A 23,380-nucleotide genomic window follows, 5' to 3' on the forward strand; every position below is an offset into this window, starting at 1 on the left:
GGACTCAAAGATGACTCAGACCTGGTCCTGCCTGGAGGATCCCCACTCAGAACATAGTGACATCCATTGTGATGATCATGAGGGAAAAGTATAGAGGAGGCCTCTGACCCAATCGGGGGTGGAGGATCTTCCTGGGTGGCACTGCCCCCAGTCCAGCCCCTCACAGCACAGCCAGTGGAAGGCTCTTCACACACACAAGGAGGATCTGTCCTAGGTGCTTCTGCATGTGCTCAGGCCCCCTTTTAGTAGTCATGTCCTTTCTTTGTCCTGAGATCCGCTAGGCAGGACTGGGTAAACTGTTGAACAAATGGTGGGCTGGCTGGCTGGACGGAAGCAATGCCAAGTGCTGCTCAGTGACACCTTGATGCCTGCCACACCCCCATCATGCACAGACACACTCAGTCATACTTGCACACCCAGAGACAGCTAGAGCAGTGCCTGTCTGACAGTTGTGACTGGAGAGTCAGGATTTGACGACGGACTGAGTATGGGGCTGCTGGAGAAAGAGTTCCCAGGTTCATTTTGGGAGCTTTAATTTCTGGCTTGGGAGGTTTTGTGGACGGTGGTACTGTTCTCTGAGATGGGAGCAGTGGAGGGGGACGTGGGGGCAGGTGGGCAGTTTGGCTGAGAGGAGAGGAATTGAGAGGAGCAGGTTGGGACGTGTTGGGTTCAAGGTATCCAGGGGACATCAGAGGGGGGCCAGTTGGCCTTATAGTCTGGAATTTAGGAGAGTGCTCAGAATCAGAGAGTCAGTTATGGATGGCGGGGGACAATGTGGAACTCATCACCCAAAGAGAGGGTATGGGGAGAAGAAAAGCTTGGGGAAAATGGCATTTGGGAGACCGAGAGCCCTGCTCATGTTGCCTCCTGAGTGTCTGCTGTACTATGGCCCCTTCTCTCCATTCTCACCGCCACGGCCCTCCTGCAGACCCTCTTCGTCTCTCACCTGGATGAGGTCACAGCCTCCTAACTGGTCTCTCTGCCTTCATCCCCTCCCCTTCCAATCCATCCCATATTCCTCAGGTGCCTCAGTGATCTAACATGCCTATCTGACCATGCCCTCGGACGTGTTCAGTTACCCCTCCAGGATGAAACCCTGACCCCTCAGCATGGCATGCAGAGCCCGTCGGGATGTGGCCCCTGCCTACACTTACTTCCAGTCTTACATCCCATGTACCCGGTTCCACCCCCTCTGGGTATCTCACTGTTCCAGAACACACACCATGGCATCTGCACATGCTGTTCCCTCTGCCTTCTGTTCTTTGTGTTCCTGGTGAATTGGTCCTCCAGGGCCAACTACAAAGCCTTCTCCAACCCTCCAGGATGATGTAGTCTCCACTCTCCTGCTTCTGTAGCCTCTGATACTTTCTGTAATCACATTGCACTGTTGTAATTATCTGGCTGTAAACTTCTGTCCCTACTAAACTGAGCTCCTCCAGGCCGGACACTGTGGCTGACTCAAGCCTGTATCCTTACCCTAGTGGCCCAGAGAACATGTTGAATGGAAATTAGCCAAGTTCCTTTCAAACCCACTGCTATGGCCCAGAGGGAAAAGAGAGGGGGAAGGGCAGCTCCAGATGGGCCCCAGGGCTGGAACGCCCACCCCATGCCAGCCCTGGTTGCTCCTAGCGCCTACATGGACAAAGCCAGCGACCCAGCAGAGCAGGAGGTCCTCATTGACGAGCAGCTGCACTCTCCAGAGGGCCTGGCAGTGGACTGGGTCCACAAGCACATCTACTGGACTGACTCGGGCAATAAGACCATCTCAGTGGCCACAGTCGATGGTGGCCGCCGACGCACTCTCTTCAGCCGTGACCTCAGTGAACCCCGGGCCATTGCCGTCGACCCCCTGCGAGGGTGAGTGTCCCCACCCCGAACTGCCCATTCTCCTCCCAAAGGCGCTCAGTCCTCGTGTGTCTGTCCCAAGAGATATCTTGAGGGCTTTGGAGGCCCTGGGCCACTCAGACACAGACCATGGGGAAGAAAGGCCACATGGGCCCCCCAGGCTGTTAACCCCTGACCAAGGTTTCCCTGGGTACTGGTCGCCAGGGCTCTCCCAGGGCTCTGCTACTCACTCATCATAATATAAAACCAGGGCTCTAGAGATGGCCTGGTAGACACTGCTGGGGCAGGAAGTCTTCCCTCAGGCTGCTACACGCTACAGGTGGGCATCTGGCGGCCCCCACACTTTCAGAGACAGGAGCTTACTACTTCTCACACAGCCTGTTTCATTTGGGGGCAGCCCTGCCCATTAGAAAGTGTTCTTTTGCTTGTTTGTTTCTCGTATTCCCAAGTCTGCCTCTCTCTGACTTCCTCCACTGGCCTCTGGAATTACATCAAACATGTTTACTCCCTGCCCTGCAGGACAGCCAGCAAGATTTGAGGGCCGAAATCACTGGGTCTGCTCTGCTCCAGGCTGCCCTGCTCTGGCCACGCCTCTATATCAGGGGTAGGGATTCTGAACAGAGCAGGGCCCCCTCCCTCCGTCTAGGGATGTCCTGAGATGGTGTGGTTTTTAAGCAGCTGCATCATAATAAGTTTGCCAGACTCACCAGCTTCTTCCTACTGCTGTTTCCTTAATTGTTAAGCAGGCATAAGAAAACCCTCTTCCAGTGAGGGCAGCTGGGGGCGGGGCTGGCCCCCTGAGAGGGTGTGCATGGCTGTGGGAACTGACTGATAGTTGCTGTTTAATAAGCGTGCACAGGTGCATCCAGGACAGTACCAGGCACTCTGCAGACACCAAGTCATCTCATTTAGTGCCCACCTCAACCCTGTTCCCTGTCTACTGTCACACAGACCTGGGCTGCACCTGCCACATCCTCCGAACCATATAATTACACCCAGCCCATCCCTTGTCCACTGGGGATCTGGCAGGGTACCAGCAGGGAACCCACTGCATACTCAAGATAAAATTTAAGGCCAGTTTAATAAAGGGACTATGTACAAAGGAGCAGGTAAGGTCTAATGCACCATCCTGGACTAAGAACAGGGAGCAGGGAGGGTTATCTGAGTTTGGGAAGGACAGAGGGGTAGAGAGGGTCACCTTTAGGACATCAGCCAGCCAACTTTGTAGGGGGCGGTCAGGGGAATAGACATCCTGACCTCAGTCTCTTTCCTTCCCCCTCCAGGATTTTGCTGAACACAGCTGGAGGCCAGAAGGCTAGGGAGCCATGCCCACTGATGTGGTTCCCACATGAGTCAGCTTTTCGGTGTTCAAAGCAGAATGGAGATGGGGAGAGAGTAGATTCAAAGTGGCAAATGGAAGGTGTCCAGAACAAGCACTCAGCCCCCTAGTCTTGAGCTAGCCTTGGCTTGATGCCAGGTTTCAGCAGAGGCATTTTGGAGAGGATTAAGCACACAAGCTTTAGACTCCAGCTTGAATTTGAACTTGAATTTGAAGCCTGGCTTCAGTACTTTTTCACATTGTAATCTTAGGGAAGTCAGCCCCTCTGAGTCACAATTTACTCATCTGTAAAGTGGGACTAATGATTATACCCTTCTGGGGGTGGTTGTAAGGCCAGAATGAAAACATTACTTTGTTCAGCAAGTGGTAAATAAGGACTCTGCCACACATGAGCTACCTGCCAGGTATAAAATGAGGAATAAGGCAGATGAGGAGCCTGCCCTCAATGGAGCTTATAAACTAGTGGGGAGAACAGACAGTAAACAAACACACTGCACTGCATGTGTAAATAACCAATGCTGTAGAGCTACAGAAGGGAAAAATGGGGTGCTTTAAGAGTTGATAACAGGGAGAAGTTACTTACGCTGAGAGGTCAGAGGAAGATTATCTACTCGAAAGACATTTATTCTAAATAGCAAGAGAAGGGGAGGAAAAAGGCTCTGTGAAGGCTTTGGTGCCCTGAAGGACCTAAGAGGAGCCCTGCAGGGTAGGTGTGGGGTGTGTGAGGGAGGCGGGCAGTGGCTGCAGAAGAGACACGCAGAGCCCTGTCAGCTGTGATAAGGATTTGGGATCTTATTTTAAGGTCAATAGGAGAAGCCACCATAAAGTTTAAAAGCAGGAGAGTAATAGATCTTAAAAGTTCTCGTCACACATAGAGTTTGTTAGCTACGTGTGGTGCTGGATGTTAACTACCTTATTGCGGTGATCATTTTGCAATATGTATAAGTATCATTATGCTGTACACATGAAATTCATGTAATGTTATATGTCTTATATCTCAGTTTAAAAAAACAGGAGAATGACAACTTCTACTTTTAGAAGCTCATTTTGCCTGCTCTGTAGGGACTGGATTAGAGAGTGCAGTGAACACTACATTAGTAAGTAAATGAGGTGGGACTATTCACCTAGTAAATACTCAAGAAATGTTCAGGACAAAAAAGAGAGGAGCCCTGGACAGAGTTCTAACACTGTGACCCTGGGTAGGTCGTCCGTGTTCTCCTCTGTTGACCAGGAAGGTAAGAAAGGGTTGGCAGGCCCTTGCCTTCCCACTCCAGTGCTCTGGGGCTCTGGTTCAGCTGCTGGAAGTGGGAGAGATGGGCTCACAGGGCTGTTTGGCTGAGGTCAGGTGTACTCTCGGGGAATACAGTCTCCAGGCACTCAGGTGAGATGAAGGCTGAAGTGCCAGCCAGTTCTTAAGATTTGCTGGTTCCGGTGACCTGCACAAGTCTTGCCAATCCCCACTAAGCATCGTCTTCAACATTCCAAAGGCCATTGAGCCTTTGTGATCCAGACCACTCCAGTTGTGTCCCCTGACAAGAAACCTAGTTGGGTTCTTCTCTCTTCTAGGTTCATGTATTGGTCTGACTGGGGATACCAGGCCAAGATCGAGAAGTCTGGGCTCAACGGTGTGGACCGGCAAACGCTGGTGTCAGATGGTATTGAGTGGCCCAACGGAATCACCCTGGGTGAGCCCTGCCTTCCCTGGACTGGGGGCCTGTTCTGGCACCTGGTCCTGACCACTGCCTGGAGCTCCTTGGGCCTTGTTTCTGTTTCCCCTCATCGTGCCAGTGCCTGTGTTTCCTGATGGTTGCCCGGAGCTGGCCTCCTTCTGAGGCCTAGCCTGGAGATGTGGGCAGGGGAGGGGCACAGAGGAGCAGAGATCCAGGCTGCCGTCCCAGGCTCACAACCTGACCCACCATCCCCTTTCCCTCCCCTAGATTTGCTGAACCAGCGCCTGTACTGGGTGGACTCCAAGCTGCACCAGCTGTCCAGCACTGACTTCAGTGGAGGCAATAGGAAGATGCTGATTTCCTCCCCTGACTTCCTGAGCCACCCTTTTGGGATAGCCGTGTTTGAGGTGAGACCCGTGAGGGGATGCATGGCCTCATCAGGAAGCCGGAGACTGGAAAAGGCTGTTCAAATAGGACGACTCCCTGAGACTCATCCAAGTGGAAACAAAGGGACAGGGAAGCCACCTGACTTGTTTGTACACAACCTGTGTGCTGCCTGCAAACAGAGGCTTTGCAGCCTGTTGTCCACTTGGCAGCCTTTCCTATGCTCCTTCCCCAAGGCCCCTCCCTCAGAGCACTTCTCATAGGTAAGTTTCTAGACCATGTATGTTTCCTCTCTGTACCCCCAGCACCCCCACTGTACCCACATATAGGGAAGGTACCCGATAAAGGGAGGGAAGGAAGAAGGAATACACATTTTCTTAGTATCATTTACTGTTGGAAATGGCCTGAGAGATGCTATTTAGCTCAGCACACTTACTGACCTTTGCTGGACCGTGGGATCATAGAAGTGATTCAGACATCATCCCCATTATCAAGGCGCTCACAGGAGGGTGCAGAGTCAAGATCTTCCTGTGTTCTGATCCTAACAACCTTTCTTCTTGGGGAATGAGGAAGCCAGAACCAACCAGGTTCTCACACACATGTACCTCTTCCCCAAAACTAACTCTACCACCGAGGGGAGGGAAAGCAAGGGGACACTGATCTATGGAGGGCACTGGCAATATTTGCTTGGAGTGGCATCACCCAACACAGCTCTGAAATTGTGGGCAAAGCCCCACCTCCCAAGTCCAGCCCCTGCTTCAAAAGACAGGTGTGTTCAGACATGTGTATGAGTTTGTGCATATATGTGGCATGTATGTGTATGTGCATGTGTACACATAAATGCATTAGTTTTAAAATGTGCATTCCTGTGTGTGCTAGTGCTTGTGGGTATAAATACGTATACCAGTACTTAGATGTTCATTTAGGTACCAGTGTGCCTTTGGGTGCGTAGATGAGCATGAGGTTACGTGTCTGCATCTGTACATGAGGCTGCACGGTTGCACCTGTAAATGTGGATTTGCCTACAGAGGCACATCCAGGCTTGTATGACTAACCATTGCATGCGTATGTGTGTATGCCCAGAGGCTGTAGGAAGCCCAGTAGGGATCATGCTCACTGGATCACACATCCTCTTCAATCTTGGTCCCAGACCCTAGTAATGGTGACAGCTATAGAAACCCCACCCTGGGTTTTTGCTGAACTCCAGGAAGCAGGCCTAGCTCAGCATTAATGAGCAGGCTTCAGGCCAAAGCACAGAATCACTGAGTAACCCTCTGAGACAGAAGGGAACCAGAGCATATGCCACAGATCAAAGCTGAGAATCCCACAATGAATCTGGACAGGAGAGCTCAGGGCAGTTCTTGTGGCTGTATTTTCGGGCCGAGCCCTCAGACTGAGGTCATGGCTTTAGGCTCTAGGCCTCTCGTCCTCTGCCTCTGTACTCCACAGGACAAGGTGTTCTGGACAGACCTGGAGAATGAGGCCATTTTCAGTGCAAATCGGCTCAATGGCCTGGAAATCTCTGTCTTAGCTGAGAACCTCAATAACCCACATGACATTGTCATCTTCCATGAGCTGAAGCAGCCAAGAGGTGAGCCTTCCCTGCCCTTGTACCCTCCCTCCACGAGGCAGGCTGCATTCACGTTCAATGCAGCACCCCCAGAAGTAGTGGCAACAACCCCTCATTCTAACTATAACGGGAAGGGTGGGAAAGCAAAAAGGGGTAAAGAAATAAGATTGACGCCTGATTCTAGATCTAGAAATTTAAATAAGAGAGATACATGGCATGTGACAGAGAAAAAATCATGGACTTTGGAGTACAACAGATGTCAGTTCAAATTGTCTCTAAAGTTACTAGAGGTGTAGCTTTGACAAGCATTAAATGAAACTGTGGGGGTAAAACACCAGGCACAGTGCTGGAAGGTGCCCAGTAAAAGTAGTAGCGAAACTGTTTTGAGTAAGCCCAGTGGGGAGGGCCCGGCCCTCAGAGGAGGGAGAGCCTGGTAGGCCCTGTCTGCGCCCCAGCTCCCTCTCTCGCTCCGTCTCTCTGTGCCACTAGCTGCAGACGCCTGCGAGCTGAGTGCCCAGCCCAAAGGAGGCTGTGAGTACCTGTGCCTTCCTGCTCCTCAGATCTCCAGCCACTCTCCCAAGTACACGTGTGCCTGTCCTGACACCATGTGGCTGGGCCCTGACATGAAGAGGTGCTACCGAGGTGAGCAGAGCGACCAGGAGGGGTGGCCCCTGGCAAAGCCAGATCCCATCCGCTGAAGCCTTCCATGGCTTCTGGAAAAGCACGTGCTCCTGGTTTTCCTCCACCTTCTCTGGCTGGCTCCTTGTTGCCTCTCAGGCTCCTCTTCTTTACCTACCTTGAATGCTGGTGTCCCCTGGGGTCCCGCCAAGGCTTTCTCTTCTCCCTTTCTCTCCCAGAAAAACACACATACACGTACAACATTTCAAATTCAGTTTCAGGGGAATCTGGAACCCCTTGAAGACCTTGAATTAAAAAGCCTTGATCCCCATGGCTTCTGTTACTATTTATATGCAGGTGATTATGAACTTGCCCAGAACTTAACACACTGTCCAGATGCCCTTTTGTGTTGTGATTGGAACTAACAGTCAGTTAATGCTTCAACCATATAAATTTATATCCATCCCCCAGTCCTGATGAAGGGACACAGCCTTTTGAGCGTAAGTCTGCTGCACCATGTATGATTTCCAGGTTCCAGTGTTTAAAGTGAGGTGAGAATTTAAACCTTACAGTGTAACAATGTAAAATCCTTCTAGATTTATATGGTTTCCACTCTTCCCAGTCTTTTTTAGTGGTCTTGCCCACACCTAATTCTCCAGCACTGTTTTAATGACTCATCTTTATCAAGTCAAAGTGCAGTATGCGTGGCACCCAGCTAAGGAGGATCAGGGAAGGAGTTTCAGCTGAGCCATGAGGTTGAGTTCACAAGTGAACCTCCCAGGGGCAAAAATTTAAGCACTGAAACCAAAATTCTCCATCCAAGTGACCTTCATGATATTTCCCCTTCAGCGCCTCAGTCTACCTCAACTACGACGTTAGCCTCTACCACAACGAGGACAGTAGCTGACACCAGAGCCCCTGGGACCACCGTCCACAGCACCACCTACCAGAACCACAGCACAGAGACACCGAGCCTGGCAGCAGCGGTCCCAAGCTCAGTTAGTGTCCCCAGAGCTCCCAGCACCAGCCCGTCTGCCCCAAGCCCTGCAACCAGCAACCACTCCCAGCACTGTAAGGAAACGAGTTCTGCCTTCTTTCATGACATGGGCGGGTCCTAGGGAAGCCAGGATGGGGGGAGCTGTGGGAAGAAGAGGCCATAGCAGCGCTGAATACTGGATGTCTGCACAGGGGGAGCAGGGGGAGGTGAACGCCAACCTGCGCTTTAGGAGTCCGTAGGTGCTCTACTGTGTAGAGGGCCTTGAGGGAAGCCACTTCCTGTCTCTGAGCCGTAGTTTCCTCACCTGCACGGTGGGATAATAATAACCCTTACCCTGCCTGCTTCGCAAGATTGCCATGCGACACGGAGAAGGCTGTGTAAACAGGAGTACCTGCGGGCACTGGTAGTGTGTCCATGTCACACGTTACTGACTGTATATGAGGGAGCGTCCCTCAGATTTGGAAACTTCAAAAGCTCTGCTCTTCGTTCTCAGCACCCTTAGTAGGTTCCCCAGACAGTCATATCCATAACTATGGTTCGTTCATAACTCTCTGCAAACCATGAGATAGAAATGATTAAGTTCACCACTTACGACATCACTGGGCCCTGGAGGCAGAGGACAGTGGCTTTTCCACAGTAAACTTTGTAAGCATTGCAGCTCCTTTCTCCCCCTAATAATTAGGTTCCCTGAGAGTAACCCGGGGAAACAGACACAGGGAGAGGATAGCATTTGGGCCATTGCCAGAGGACAGTCATCTCCTCTCTTGGAGCAAATGTAGACGTTAGCCCTTCTTCACGCCTCAGAGGGCTGTCCTGAGGATCCAAGGGAAAGCTGCTATTTAAACTAAAAAGGTCCATACAGATGTTACAATGAAGATGAGTGTAAGCGTGAAAAAGAGGACACAACTTCCTTTTAAAAATATATAGTACACTTTCCCAGCACTTGTCAGTTTAGAGTGTGTTTTATAGACCCTATTCGGGCTTCACAGCAACCCCTACCCCATCCCCAGCCCTCTCTGAACTAGGCAAGGCTGTGCCGGGCACTGTGCTGGGGAGGCATTTTGCATGAATTATCTCATGTAATCGTCACAATATCCCTAGGAAGGAGGTATACCATTATTCTCATTTTAAAGATAAATAGGCTATTTTACATACATATAACAACTTGTCCAAGGTCACACAAGTAGTAAGTAGTAGAGCCGAGATTTGAACCCAAGAAGTCTGACCCAGGGGCTTGTGCTCTGGATTCTATTTATACTATTATACTGTGTCCCATTTTAATTACTTAAAATGGACAAGAAACAAGACAGGCTAAGCATCAGATCCTGGCTGAAAAAGGCAACTGCCCCAGGCAGTCAGCCACATAAAGATGTAAGGGCTACTCTGCCACACCAGCCCCCAGCTTCCTACCACCCTCATACTATGGAAAGGCTGAGGGACTTAGGCTTAAGTCCTGGATGTGAGTACCCGCTCTGCCACTTGTCCGTGAGTCCCCCAAACCCCAGTGAGACTCAGTTTCCTCATCTGTGAAATGGAGATGACTTCTGTCCTGATGGGATCTGGAAAGACTAAATGATTAGACATTAGCCAGGATCATCATTTTGGAATGAGGGCAAGAAGCAATTGGGTAGTTCTTCCTGCTTGAGGCCAACAAGGACTTGGACTCGGTCAGCAAACATGTGTGTTTTGCAGATGGGAATGAAGGTGGCAGGATGGGCTCAACAGTCACCGCTGCTGTCATTGGGATCGTCGTGCCCATGGGTGAGTGTGGCCCCGAGCCACTGGGGAAAAGAAAGAGACCCTGCCCAGGGTCTAGGAAAAAGCACTAGAAGGACAAAGTACTTAGTGCCCTGACCTGTCTCATTGACTTTTTCTGCCCTGGCAGCCTTCCTGCTCACCTCCCAGTCCTGATTTAGTTTGATTTCTCAGCTTGGCACACAAGGCTCTCCAGACCTGGCCCCAGGCAACCGTCCAGATGTTTCCCCCATTGCCCCTCATTGACACTCTACACACCAGCCATGTGAAGCCAGACTATAGGCTCCACGGGGACAGGGCTGTGTCCCTCTTTTCACCACTCTCCCCAGCTCCCTGCAGTATCTGGCACACGGGAGGAAATATTTGTTGAATTAATAAGTAGAGCGACTTGCACCTCCTTTAATAAATCATGCTATCTTGCTTTCTTCCTGTTTGGTTTTTCAACAAACATTTATTAAGCAGCTACCATGTACTAGACTCTGTGATAAGGGGAGGGAAAGTGGTTAAAAATGAGTAAGACATGGTTCCTGTCCTCTGAAAGTTTATAGACTTGTCAGAGAGACACACATAACAGATACTTGATTCTGACATGGTAATTCCTAAAATGAAGCAATATGCAGTTCAGTCAAAGTGCCAGGAGGCACTTAACTTGGACTTGGGAGAGAAGAGAAGCGGGCAGGGGAGGGTTCCTAGTGGAAATGATATTTGAGCCAGTGGAAAGGATATCAAGAGAAACCTGAGCAAGTGAAGACAGCATGAGCAAAGCCAGGAATGGGAAATGGTGTGTGAGGGCAGGAGCAGGTGGATTTGGAATACGGCCAGAATATGACATTTGGTTAAACCTCAGAGACAGCCCCCGGGGCTGATTCACTCTCTCTCACCTGATGTTCCCATAATATCCTGCACGTCTTGTCTCTCATGCCAGTCTCTTCTCTTGGTGGGATCTTTGAATTGTGATTGTCCATTCATGGTTTATCTCCCTTCCTTACCCATGAGTACCTCAAGGACGAGGACTTTGCCCTTTTATCCTGGGAGTCGCCAGTATGGTGGTGAGTTAGTGAGTGAAAGTTTAAAAAACTCTTAACTATGCAAGGGACTGTCCCAGGCACCAAGGGTCCAGGGAAGAAAAAGATAAAAGACTTTAAGAGCTTTCAGTCTTTAATCATAGAAAAGTGATACAAGAAAGGTGTGAATACGTATTATTATGGCCTGTAATAGAGGCACGATGCCCTGTGGAGGAGAGGAGGTGGCTCTTCCAGAGAAGGTGGCTTTTGAATTGGCCTTGAAAGGCTTTCGTCAGTACAGGTGATGGTGAGACCATTCCAGGCTCACTTTGAGTGGAGCGATTGGAAAATACTCAGCATTGTTTAGTGAAAGAGAAATCTGCTCTTTTGCTGCCATCCTCTGCTCTATAGAAAGGCACGTGTATGTTGTTTTCCCTGATATAACCTGCCCTTTCACCCCTCAGATTAGCAGAAATTTGTGTCTTGCTTAGGAAGGTCTGCCTCATTCTAAATTATTAAAATATCTCCCTATATATTTACTTTAAGCGTTTTTTTAGTATTTAGATATTAGTCCATTTGGAATTTAGAGGGTAGGGTGAGGTTGAGCTTTAACTGGCTTTTTGGACACGCCTTCCTAGTTTTCACAAGACCATTATTAAGTAGTCCATCCTTTCCTTCTGACTTGACTTGTCATCTTTATTATGAACTACATGCCTAATACGTACTTTGATCTGCTCCTTCACCAGTTGTCTCTCTATTCCCATTTACTAGAAGCACAACTTTGAGATATATTTTAATGTCTAATAGGTCATTATTATTCTTGAAACATTTTCTTAGCTATTTCTATTCAATTTTTCTTCTAGGTGAACCTTAGAATCATCTTGTTAATTCTATAAAAGTTACAATGGAATCTTATGCTTTGAATGTACAAATTGATGAGGGGAGAATTTACATTTTTACAATATTGAATCTTCCCAGCAAGGAAGATGACATATCTTTCTGTTTATTTCAGCCTCCTTTTGTGTCCTTCAGTAGCATTTTGTAGATCACATAGAACTTGTACGTTCCCTGCTGGGTAATCCCAAGTATTTTACAGGTTTTTGTTGGGTTGTTATGCATGTGTTCTTATTCCATTCCACTTTCTATTTGATTATTGCTGATTAATAAGCAAGCTGTTGATTTTTTTATGTTATTCTTGATGGACTAAAATTATTTCTAATAGTTTTTCATCCGCTTTTCTAAGATTATCCAAACATACAATATCTATTAATAATGACAGTTTGGTTTCTCCTTTCCCATGTGTGCCCTTCAGTTTTTCATCTGGTCTTACTGCATAGCTAGATCTCTGGGACAACAAATAGTAGCAGCAATAACAGGCATCCTTGCCTTGTTCCCATCTTTAAAGGGCACCAATTACTGTTCATTATTACAGTCTTACCAAAGTAGAAACCCCCTCTATAGCATCCGGGATAGCTGCCACCCAGCCTCCACCTGATTGGCTCACTGTCTTATGAAGCTGCTTGCTCCGTTTTTGCCCAGCTCTATTTAAGAATGTCCTCCTTTACTCATTAATATATTCATTTATATATATTTTATAACTCATAGCCTAGGTTCCCTGCTGTGTCCGCTTCTAGAGATGTGCCTCTCCTTGTAGAGTCCCAGCTTTGAAAGAAGCACCCCTCCCCACCCTCTACCCTCTGATTTTAGGAGAGAATGGTTTTCTTAGAGAAATCCAGGGAAGCAGCAGCATTAGGGCAGAAGTGTGGTGAAGAAATTCACTCATTCAGTCAGCACGTTACTGAGCTCCAGTGCTAGGCACTGGGCATAGAGAGATAAAAAAGACACAGTCCCTGCCCTCAAAGAGCTCAGTCTCCTTGGGGGTACACATGTATAAGGTATGACACTGTGGACTGGGACACACGTGAGGGAATAAATGACCATACTGCGAGAGGTTGAGAAAGGCTTCACATTTGAGCTGGATTTTGAAGGATGAGTAAGTAGTTAATGAAGGACGAGCTAGGAAAAGGCGTTCTCAACAGCAGAAAAGAAACCTGCAGAAACAGAGCCTGAGGAACATTGTCACGTTGTAGTGGTGGCAAGAAACGCACTACTGTTTGAGCAATGGGTGGGAGCCTGCTGGATGTTCAGTGTCACGTGTCTTCCTCCAGCGGTAATAGCCCTGCTGTGCATGAGTGGCTACCTGATCTGGAGAAACTGGAAGCGGAAGAATACCAAAAGCATGAATTTCGACAACCCAGTATACAGGAAAACAACAGAAGAGGAGGATGAAGATGAGCTCCACATAGGGAGGAGTGCTCAGATTGGCCATGTCTACCCAGCAGTAAGTACTCCTTGCTGGAAGAATGCCTTCCTTCCTTTCCTCCCTTCTTCCTTCCCTCCCTTCCTTCTTCCTTCAAACATTTACCAAGAACGTACCATGTGCTAGGGGGACACAGAAATGCTAAGGCAGGTAGTTGGGGTAGAAGGGTATCGGGACCACCCTAAACCTAGAGGCTCTTCCTGGTGTAAAGAAGCCAAATGTCTGTCTATGTGCTGAGTATGTTTTCAGAACCTTTGACCTAGAAAGGTAACTGGCCATTCATTTCAGTAAACACTGTATGCCAGTATGTGCCAAGTACCGCACTAGATACCAAGTGTTTAAGAATAAAGAAGGGATGTACTTGCTCTAAGGAGTTGGAGGGGGAGTTATAGAGAGTCACTTGGCTATTGTATAGCGGTGCGCTGAATGCCATGGGGGGAGCTCAGGAGTCCCCTCTTCTAGGAAGCTTTCTCTGGTTTCTTTGTCCTCCCACCTCCTCTCTCCATCACAGCACCTGTCACACTATAGTCTACTTGTCTTTTTACTCAGTGGTTTCCCCACTAGACCGTGAGCTCCTTGAGGTAGGACTGTCTAATTAATCTGTTTTCCTGGTGCCTAGCACAGCAGAGTTGGCTCCCAGTAAATAGTTGTTGAACAAATGCTATGGAAACATCAACAAGGGAGTTGTTAATTCTGTTTGGAAAATCAGGCAGGGAGTGCCTCGCAGAGGAGGTGACAGATGAACAGTATCCTTGAAAGATTAATAGCAGTTTTCCACATAGAGAGGAGGAAAATGGCATTCCAGAAAGAAGCATGTGCAAAGGCTGAGAGGCACAACAGGCATGGCTTGGGGGAGCAAGGACCACAAAGTGGCTGGAGCAGATGTCATGGTTGTATAGCAGAGTCGGGCTGAGTGTGACCTCATAGGTCATCCAGTCCATCCCCCTGTCAGGCAATCAGCAGCTTTGATCACCCACTGTGGGCAGAGCCCTGCCTTGGGGAGACCAGAGAACTGGAAGACCCAGCCCCTGCCCTCAAGGAGCTTTTTGTCTTGCCGGGGGAACCAAGGTCACAGCTGCACCAACTCCCGAAGAACCCTCTTTCCGAGCTGCCTGTCGTCAAGTGCAAGGTAGGGCAGTGCCACTCTGAGTCTGAGGGGCTGATGAGTGAGGGTGTGAACCAGGCAGGTGCAGCCAACCCTAGAAGGCTCTCTGGTTCTGAAAGGCTGCAAATTGTGAGCTGGGTGTTGGGGCAAAGAGGGAAAATGGGTTAGCTGCAGACAGAGGAAATGGCATGTGGGAGAAATGATTGAGTATGGGGCAGGGCGGACAGAACTGCTGCCGAAGCTAATTGTGAAGGGGAGACGTGAGAAATGAGGTTGAGCAAGTGGGGAGGATTAGTGGATGGCCCTGAGGATCCTTAACCTTGGCCAACCCAAGCAAACAGTTCTTAACCAATTTTTAAAGATCAGAGAGGGCACAGTGGAAGAAATGCTGAGCCTGGAGTAAGGAAATGACTCCCAGGTCCACTGTTCCACAGCCCTGTGATCTCAGTCATTTCTCTGCTCACTTTTATTCATAAAATGGAAATAACATCCCCATTCTCTCTGCCTCCTAAGTTTATGAAGTTCAAGCAAGACAGCACATGTGAGAGTGCTTTGCGAGCTGTGAAGCACTCTGTACATGTAAAGTGTCACTGTTTCCAGAGAAGGAAACAACCCCTCAGGGGGAGCAATTCCTGGTGAATCTAAGGCCTGAAGAATAAGCTCCTGCCAGTCACAGAGAAAGAGAGGAGGAGAGGGAGGAAGTTGACATTTAGTAAGAACCTACTGTGGATCAGACACTACTGTTTTATGTACATTTTCTTGTTTAGTCTTTACAGTAACCTATATAGTTGATATTATTAGCCCCATTTTGCAGATGAGGAAACTGAAACTCAGAGAAATTGAGTAACTTCCCTACGATCACAACTAGGAAGTGGCAGAACCAGCATTCAAACTCCTGTCTGTAGGTACACAAAAGCCCATGCTCTTTCCACTGTATCATAGGGTAAATAGCCTTGAAGCTCTGGAAATCAGTATTCTTGACAACCTGTTCTCTCCCCTGTCCTTTCTCTGGTCTCACTGCTGGGGCCTGCTTTTGGCCTAGAGATCTATCTTGGGGAGGGTGGGAGGGTAACTGGACTAGAAGAAGATAGTCTCAAATACCTGTGCTGCTGGAGCAAGGCCATGGCATTCATGCAAAAACACAAATAATCCAAAGATGATTCAAAAGGCAGTGGAGTTACTTTTTATTGTTTGAAGACTGTCCAGAGATGGAAAACTAATCTGGGTCTGTTTTATGCTGGTTAGGTTGATTTAGAACCCTAAGCCCTGAGTGTGTGTTAGGTACTATATTAAGCACTCTCCATACATGATCTCATTTGATTTCCCAACAACCCTGTGAGGTCGGTCCTATTATTATTCCCATTTAACAGATGATGAAACCAAGGCTCAGAGAGGTGAAGTGGTTAGTCCAAATTCATACAGCTGAGACAAATCTTGAAACACTAGGGTCTGTTCAAAGGAGGGTATCCAGGAAATGGAAGAGTGGGACACGGGATTACATCAGGACCAATTGGAGAAAACTAGAGATATAGCCTGGAGATGAAAACACTCAGAAAGAAGGAAAGAACTCAACTACTGTCTAAAACTTTTCACGGGTCGTCTGTATAGAGCTCTTTGAATCTAAGAGATAGAATCAAGGAACATCAGAAGATATAAAGAAACAGATTTCATGTCAGTACAGGAAAGAATGGAAGTCCACTGTCCACAGTGGAATAGACTGGCTCAGGGGTTAGTGGGCCTACCATCTAGTGGTCAGCTGTTTGTGGCAGAGAAAAGTCTAGTATCTAATGACTAGAAAGTAGGGGTGAGGGAAACAGTGATTGAATTTCATTCACCTGCATTGCCTTCCAATTCTGGGTAAGTAGTTGAGAGGGGTGCAGCCGATTACCTTTCTGCTTGTGATTAGCATGCTAGAGACAAGAGGCTAATGACCTGGGATTAAACATTTGCCAAAGCGAACCCACTGAAGTTGAGCAAACCTAAAATCCTGTAAGGGGAGATGGAGAAAGTTTAGATCTCTGCAGCCCTCCTCTTTACAAAGAGGCAGAACAGAATGGTGAAATAAGCCACAGCTCTGGATTCACATACATCTGGATTCAAATTCTAGTTCACCTGCTTGCTGTGTGATCCAGGACAAATGCTGCTTAAGCTCATTGAGTCTCAGTTTTCTCATCTGTAAAATAAATATGACAAACCTGTGTCTTGAGGTAGTTTGAAGAGTATGAGCTAATGCCTATAAAGTGATAGAATTTCTGGTATCTTGTCGGTACCCAATACATAGCTCCAGAGGGTCTAATGATGATTTCTTTGCTCTGTCTCCCCTAGCGAGTGGCATTAAGCCTGGAAGATGATGGACTGCCCTGAGGATGGGACCACTCCCTTCGTGCCTCATGGAATTCAGTCCCATGCACTACACTCTGGATGGTGTATGCCTGGATGGAAGGGTTTATATATATATGAGTCTGTGTGTCTGTGTGTATGTGTGTATGTGCGTAATTTTTTTTTAATTTATGTTGCGGAAAGGTAACCACAAAGTTATGATGATCTGCAAACATCCAAAGGATGTGAGAGTTTTTATATGTATAATGTTTTATACACTTTTTAACTGGTTGCACTACCCATGAGGAATTCATGGACTAGCTACTGCTGAGTGACTAACATGATGTACATAACCGAAAGGGGCCAATGGTACAGTAGCTTACTCATCATTTAAAAATTATATTTACAGAGGGTATTTGGTTTGGGGGGCTTCTTTAGGTTTGGGAGTTTTGTTTTTTTGTAAATAAAATGATTATGCTTTGTGGCTATCCATCAACATAAGTAAAAAAAAAAGAAAAAAAACACTTCAACTCCCTCTTCCATTTAGATTATTTATTAACATATTTCAAAAACAAGGTTAGTTCTATAAGTAATTTAGAGACATATGAGAGTATTTATTTTTGGTATGACTGGCCCACTGCGCAGACTCTGTGTGCATTTATGTTTATGTGTGCGTGTATGAGAGAAAAATCTGTAGAGAAGAGGTGCATCTATGGCTGTTGTTCCAATACATAAAGATAAATATATTTTAAAACAGTCCACAAGAGGGGTGTCTGTGGTTTTCAGAAAAGCCTTTGTAAATCTGGCTCAGAAAACAGGTACCATGGTTTGTGCAAACATGCAGTGGACAAGGCAGGTCTTTTCTACCCCTGGAGCCCCCGTCAGTCAGGAGAAGCCCCTCAGCTCACCCGTGGCTGCTGTGACTCTCACCTGGGCTTTCTCTCCGTGGCCAAGGCCAGTGTACAGACTTCACAGAGCACCAGGAGTTCTCGGGAGCGCAGGTGAGACCGAGCCTGAACCTCGGCTACTCCTTGTTTTAAAGTTCAGCATTTCGAGTAGTTTCGTTTTCCTTTAGGACAATGTGGGTTGAATTCATTAGGTTTCCTCTAAGCACCCCAAGGGTGCCATCCTTACTTTTACAGAGAGCTAAGTGGAGATGTTTCTAGAACAGCCCATGTTTACTCTAGGGACTGGCTCAGGCACTGACCTCTGAGTATGCATGGGTGAGGATAAGGACGGTGGGACAGGTGTCATTACATCTTTACTTCTCCCTGCCCCTTACTCTACCATTTCCTTTAGGTGGGGAAAACAATTTAAAGTAATACATCGGTTTGTTACCATCAGGTATTCATATAGATGAAACTAATTTTTGGCTTAAGTCAGAAAAAGTGGCCAAACCTAAAGTCCTATTTGAGGGGGAAATGGCATATGCAATACTATAGTCTATTGATAACATATGTTCACATAGGGATTTGGTTTACTGCTTTGTGAATAAAAGGAAAAACTCTGGGTATATGTATAGATTTTTTTTTTTCATGGTGGACACTTACTTTGCTTTTCCTGGGCCTTGGGGAGGTGGGAAAAAGTGAGCTTTTCTCTTTGTGGGGGTCTCCCATTGAAAACATAATCCTACAGTCGCAGAAGGAATTCAGTCCCCACTGGCTCTTATCCAAGGTGTGGTCTTTTCTTAACTCTACTGTTCTGCCACTTCACTCCCACTGGACAACCAGGGACAAGGTGTGACATGGAAGTGTTTGGCTTACGTAGGAACAGAGGACTTGTATCTAACCTTAGCATACCTGGAGCTTGACACTTTTAAGCAAATTCCTCCCCTCCACTCCCCAGCTGCCCCCAACTCAGAGAAGCTTGGATGTCTTACCAGCTTGATGTCCTCTGAATTTCCAGGCAGACGTTCTGGAGTTCTGTCACCCGTTTTGTTCCTCGGACCTTTCTCTACGTCACTCATGGTCTTCTAACTTCTGAGAAAACAACTATGTTCTGGAGCCTGGGCACTGTGCTTTGCATAAACAAGCAATTTCTTCATGTGTTGATTGTCCTGAAGCATTCGTCAAGAGGCTAAATGCAGTTGACCTAGAATGACTAATACCGAACAGAATTTTAAGAACAGGTGGCTAACTCCTATTGAACTCAGTCACTACTATTCTTTCAAGGATGGAAAGTGAAATTATTTTTTTGACTGATGAAATTATAAGAAAAATGATGAAATTTATACAAAGCAAGCAACTTTTTCTGTAACCTGCCTCCAAAGAAATTGAATTTCCTGGAGGAAATGATAACTGACTCATGCAGAGTCTCTAAACTTTCAGTCAGATCCTGGCTTTCACAGGATCTCATCCTGAGACCTCAAAATGATGGTGAAACACAACTTTCTGAGCTATTATCCATGTTTCCTGCATACGCTACAACTACAGTTTGAAAGAGGCAGCTATGGGAACAACTTACCAAAAAAAAATCTGCGGAATACTCACGTGTTGAACGTTGAATGGCAGTAAATTAGATGAAATCTGAGGGGTCAGGTCCATCCTCCCCTATTCTTGGAGGCATTCTGAGGTGCAGTTGCAACTCTGTTGCCTTTTCCCCCTGTGCCATCATCTGTCTACAGCCAATAATGGATCATAGAGTCATTGGACTACAGGGCTGGAAGGAAGCTTAGAGATAAGATCAGGAGGGCAGAAATTTTATCAGACTTTTTTTTTTAATTTTAAAAGAAACTAGTCCCAGTCCTTTTCCTCCCTTTCCTTTCCAGGAGACTACTTTGGGCTGCCCAAACATTGTATCAGACCTGCTACCAATCTTAGAGCCTATCTTTCCAGTGGAATTATGAAGGCATTGGCAGAAATGCCTTCCAGAAACGGAGAAAACTAAAATTTTATTTATTTACTCTTGATAGCATGATTATTTATAAAACAGATTGAGGTAACCTGTAACCTCAGACTGAGATTGGATTTAAACTCAGCAGTAACTACTGTCTCTCCCTCCAGATCTATGTGATTGCAAAATGTATGTTTATTCACTGAAACCATTTGCTAGCTACCAGCTAAGTGCCAGGGACTGCAGGTGTACAGGTCAGTCATGTTTTCTGTCATTACGAACTCACAATAGCAGTAGAAGAAGACATATGTGCAAATAAAGAAGGAATAGGTTCTCTTGAGAGTACTGTCTGGGCACAAAGAGAGAGGTCGTTTCTGCCTGAGGAGATGAGGTCAAGAAAGGCATCATAGGAAAAGTGACCTTAAACTAAGTCTTAAAAATGAAGTAGGGGTGTTCAAGCTGCTTCAGGCAGAGGAGACACTGAGTTAGGACACAGAAGCGTGAACCAGCATGGCAACCTTAAGGAACTGTGTGGAATTCATTGCAGTGAGCAAAAGGCTCAAGGGGGACTTAGCCAGAAATGAGGCTGGATGGAAAGACAGGTTCAATATAAGCACTTTATAGAATATTTCTATTTAATTTCTGACACAAATAATCAAACATTTCTTGGTCATTTATTGTGTACAAGGCACCAAGTGCATCACAGAAAATGGATCAGCACTTTGCAGGCATGACAGTCTTCAGCCTCAAGCCTACCAGTGGCCAAAGTGAAACTGACTGCTTTTCATATATTTGAGTCGAAGCTTTTTGATATGGTCAGTGAAGACTAATAAAGGCAAAGGGATTTTCATAAGCATTCCATGTTGTCAGGAGCCTCTGAGATTTTCTCAACAGTGAAAAAGAAAACTGGAAATTTTGAAGACATGGAGAGGGGACCACAAGCACTGTCCAGTCTGGTGCTGGTGGGCCTGGGGAGAGGACACAGGAATGTGAACCTCTCCACCCCACTCCCTCACCGCAGCCATACATTCATCATTTCACAGAATATACATGAGTTATCAGTTAAACGCTTCAGAGTAAATACTTTTTTCCTGGCAATGCATGAAGATAAGAGTATCGGAGTCTTCTCACACTATTTTTAGGGTATTGGGGATTTTCAGGGTATGGAGAACTTAGAGGTGGAGGAATTACAGCTTCAAAATTTCAGTTAATATAAGAAATCAGGAAGTTTGTTCATTCAGGCTATGCACCATGTGCATAGTCAAGAATCAGCAGAAATCCTCTGCGTTTGCAAACACTTTGTGCTATAAAAAGTAATTTTAAAAAGCCACCTGTATATGTATATATATATATTTAAATACATGAAGGTTTTGATACTTTTTTACAAAAATTACAAGAGAAAACAAGTATCTGTACAAACCATGTGTTTTAAAATAGCATTTTGTTCTCTACAAGCTGTTGTTGTGGCAGTGAAGGACTGGTTTGCAAACTCCATCACATTGTACCCAAACAAATTTCCCTTGTTTGTCTCCCCCTTCCCCTGACACCCCCACATGACCATATGTGATGTAACAGGCATGTTAGGATGTTGGGTCACGCTAACCATTTCTGCTTTTGTCTTGTCTTTCCGAGTTCTGTTAGTTTCTATGCTCAGTGCCCCTTGCAGTCTGGTTTCTCTTCCAGCGGCAAAGGGTGGTGTGCTGCATCTTACTAGCTGTACTGATGTCTTCTTGGTGAACTAAAAGCCAAATGTGGACATTTGTAAAATCAGTGCACTGTTTCTAGAGAGACATTAAACTCATTTTTTAAAAATCCGAAAGTACTGTTTGTGATGCTTTAATGAAGGCGGAGTGAACGATCTTGCACGATAAAGACTATAGGTATTATCATTCCCATTTTAGAGATGAGGAAATGAGTGAAGGAACTGCCCAAGGTCACAGTTATGTTTAGTGCCCCCAAAGTACATGTAGTGCATGCAGTGCTCATGCACATGTGGTGCCTAGATTTTCCTTCTCTGCTTCATCTAGGTAACTCCTATTTGTCCTTGAGTACTCCACCTAGAAAGCCGTCTTTGTTCTCTCATTCTCAGACCTAACTCACAGGGTTAGGTAACTACACTTCTATGCCAGGTTTTGCCTACCTGTATCCCAGTACTTCTGCCCTGCCTCTGACTCCCATGCCACTGAGGTTGCTTGGTCACCCAGGGTCTCCTTGATTATAAATCTCATAAATACTTTCAGTCCTTATCTTCCTTGACCTGGAAGCAGTATGTAACAATGTTGGCGCTCCTTTCTTGAAATATTCTTATTTTGGCTTATATGACACAATACTCCTGGTTTTTCCCCTACCTCTCTGGCCACATCTTAATCTCCTTTACCTACCCCTTTGTTATGGCATTCCATCTTAGATCCATCCACTTTTATATCTCCATTGCCACTATCCGAGTACAGGCCACCATCATCTTGGATTATCACCACCATAGATTACTTTAACAACTACTTATCTGAGTTTCACACTTCTAAACTTTCCATTTTCCAATCTAGTCTACAACATTGCAGCCAGAGTGGTCTTTCTAGAATGCAATAGATCATGTCACCACCACCCCTTTCCACTTTTCTGCTTAAAGCCCTTCATCCATTTTCCTTGCATTAAAATCCAGTACCCTTGGGTTTTAGCCCAAACTCCTTAATATGGATGGTAAGGTCTTCATGATTTGGCTTCTGCCCCTTCTCCAACCTCATTACTATTTTCACAACCTTATTCTGTATTTGAACCACACAGTTCTGGGCCCTCTGTCTGAAACATTTCCTTCAGGAAGACTTCCCTTAGGCCCATAGACTGGATTAGGAGCCACTCCATGTGCTTCCAATAGTGTTCTGTGCTTTCCCTATTTGTAAATTTTAACTAAATTGATTATTTGCATGCTCCTTAATTGCCTCCTCTGCAAGTTCTATAAAGGTCTGTCTTACTCACCATTGTATTCCCAGCACATGACACTTAGTAGATGCTCAGTAAATTATGCTGAATTTAGGCACATCAAACACACAGATCACGCATGTTCTTTCAGCTATGCTACGTTGTCTCATACTCCAAAACCTGAAATCACCTTATAGCATGATTGGAGTTGAGCGTCCTTTAAATTTTCTCAGCATTTTTGATATTTGCCACATCTGCAGATGCCCAGATTCACCAATTACATTATAATTTTTATAATTTCACTCTTGGAAAATAACCTTATGGTCATTATCCAATGTCTCTAAATACTTAACTCCAATTACCACCTCAAGATTGTTGTGAGGATTCAAAAAACAAGCACTTGTAAACATACTCAGCCTATGGGCTGACCTATTAGTGGCCTAATACCTTGTTTCCTTCTCTTTTATACAAGTCCCTTGTTACCACCTACATCTGGTTTTTTTTTTTTTTTTAATAAAATGCCTTATAGCAATTTAGTTTGCAAAGCATTTTCCAAGACATTATTTCTTATCTTTACAACAGTTCTGCCAGATGTATAATATTATTATGCTCATTTTAAAGAAAAGAAACATGAGGTCTAAAAAGTTCAATCAGTTCAGCTTTGGTCACAGTAACTCACTGTCACAAATGGGGTTAACACAAATCT

General features: G+C 46.2%; 1 protein-coding gene across 10 annotated transcripts in view; it reads left to right on the forward strand.

Moving 5' to 3' along the window:
• The window catches only part of LRP8 (LDL receptor related protein 8), a 77,390-nt gene extending 55,813 nt beyond the window's left edge, over nt 1-21,577 (forward strand). For 6 of the 10 annotated variants that reach the window (XM_064493578.1, XM_031465160.2, XM_064493571.1 and 3 more), the window contains 10 exons: nt 1,630-1,857; nt 4,751-4,869; nt 5,122-5,261; nt 6,688-6,829; nt 7,298-7,450; nt 8,276-8,497; nt 10,116-10,184; nt 13,351-13,523; nt 14,455-14,631; nt 16,933-21,577. In XM_064493578.1, the coding sequence (XP_064349648.1) occupies nt 1,630-1,857; nt 4,751-4,869; nt 5,122-5,261; nt 6,688-6,829; nt 7,298-7,450; nt 8,276-8,497; nt 10,116-10,184; nt 13,351-13,523; nt 14,455-14,631; nt 16,933-16,971 (1,462 nt within the window). In that variant the 3' untranslated portion in view covers nt 16,972-21,577. The remainder of the gene's footprint in view (nt 1-1,629; nt 1,858-4,750; nt 4,870-5,121; nt 5,262-6,687; nt 6,830-7,297; nt 7,451-8,275; nt 8,498-10,115; nt 10,185-13,350; nt 13,524-14,454; nt 14,632-16,932) is intronic. The other 4 variants (XM_064493573.1, XM_064493574.1, XM_064493579.1 and 1 more) reach the window with 2 other exon arrangements.
• The last annotated feature ends 1,803 nt before the right edge of the window (nt 21,578-23,380 follow it).

Source organism: Camelus dromedarius, chromosome 14 (genome assembly GCF_036321535.1).
Source record: "Camelus dromedarius isolate mCamDro1 chromosome 14, mCamDro1.pat, whole genome shotgun sequence".
In the NCBI taxonomy this organism is placed as follows: domain Eukaryota; kingdom Metazoa; phylum Chordata; class Mammalia; order Artiodactyla; family Camelidae; genus Camelus; species Camelus dromedarius.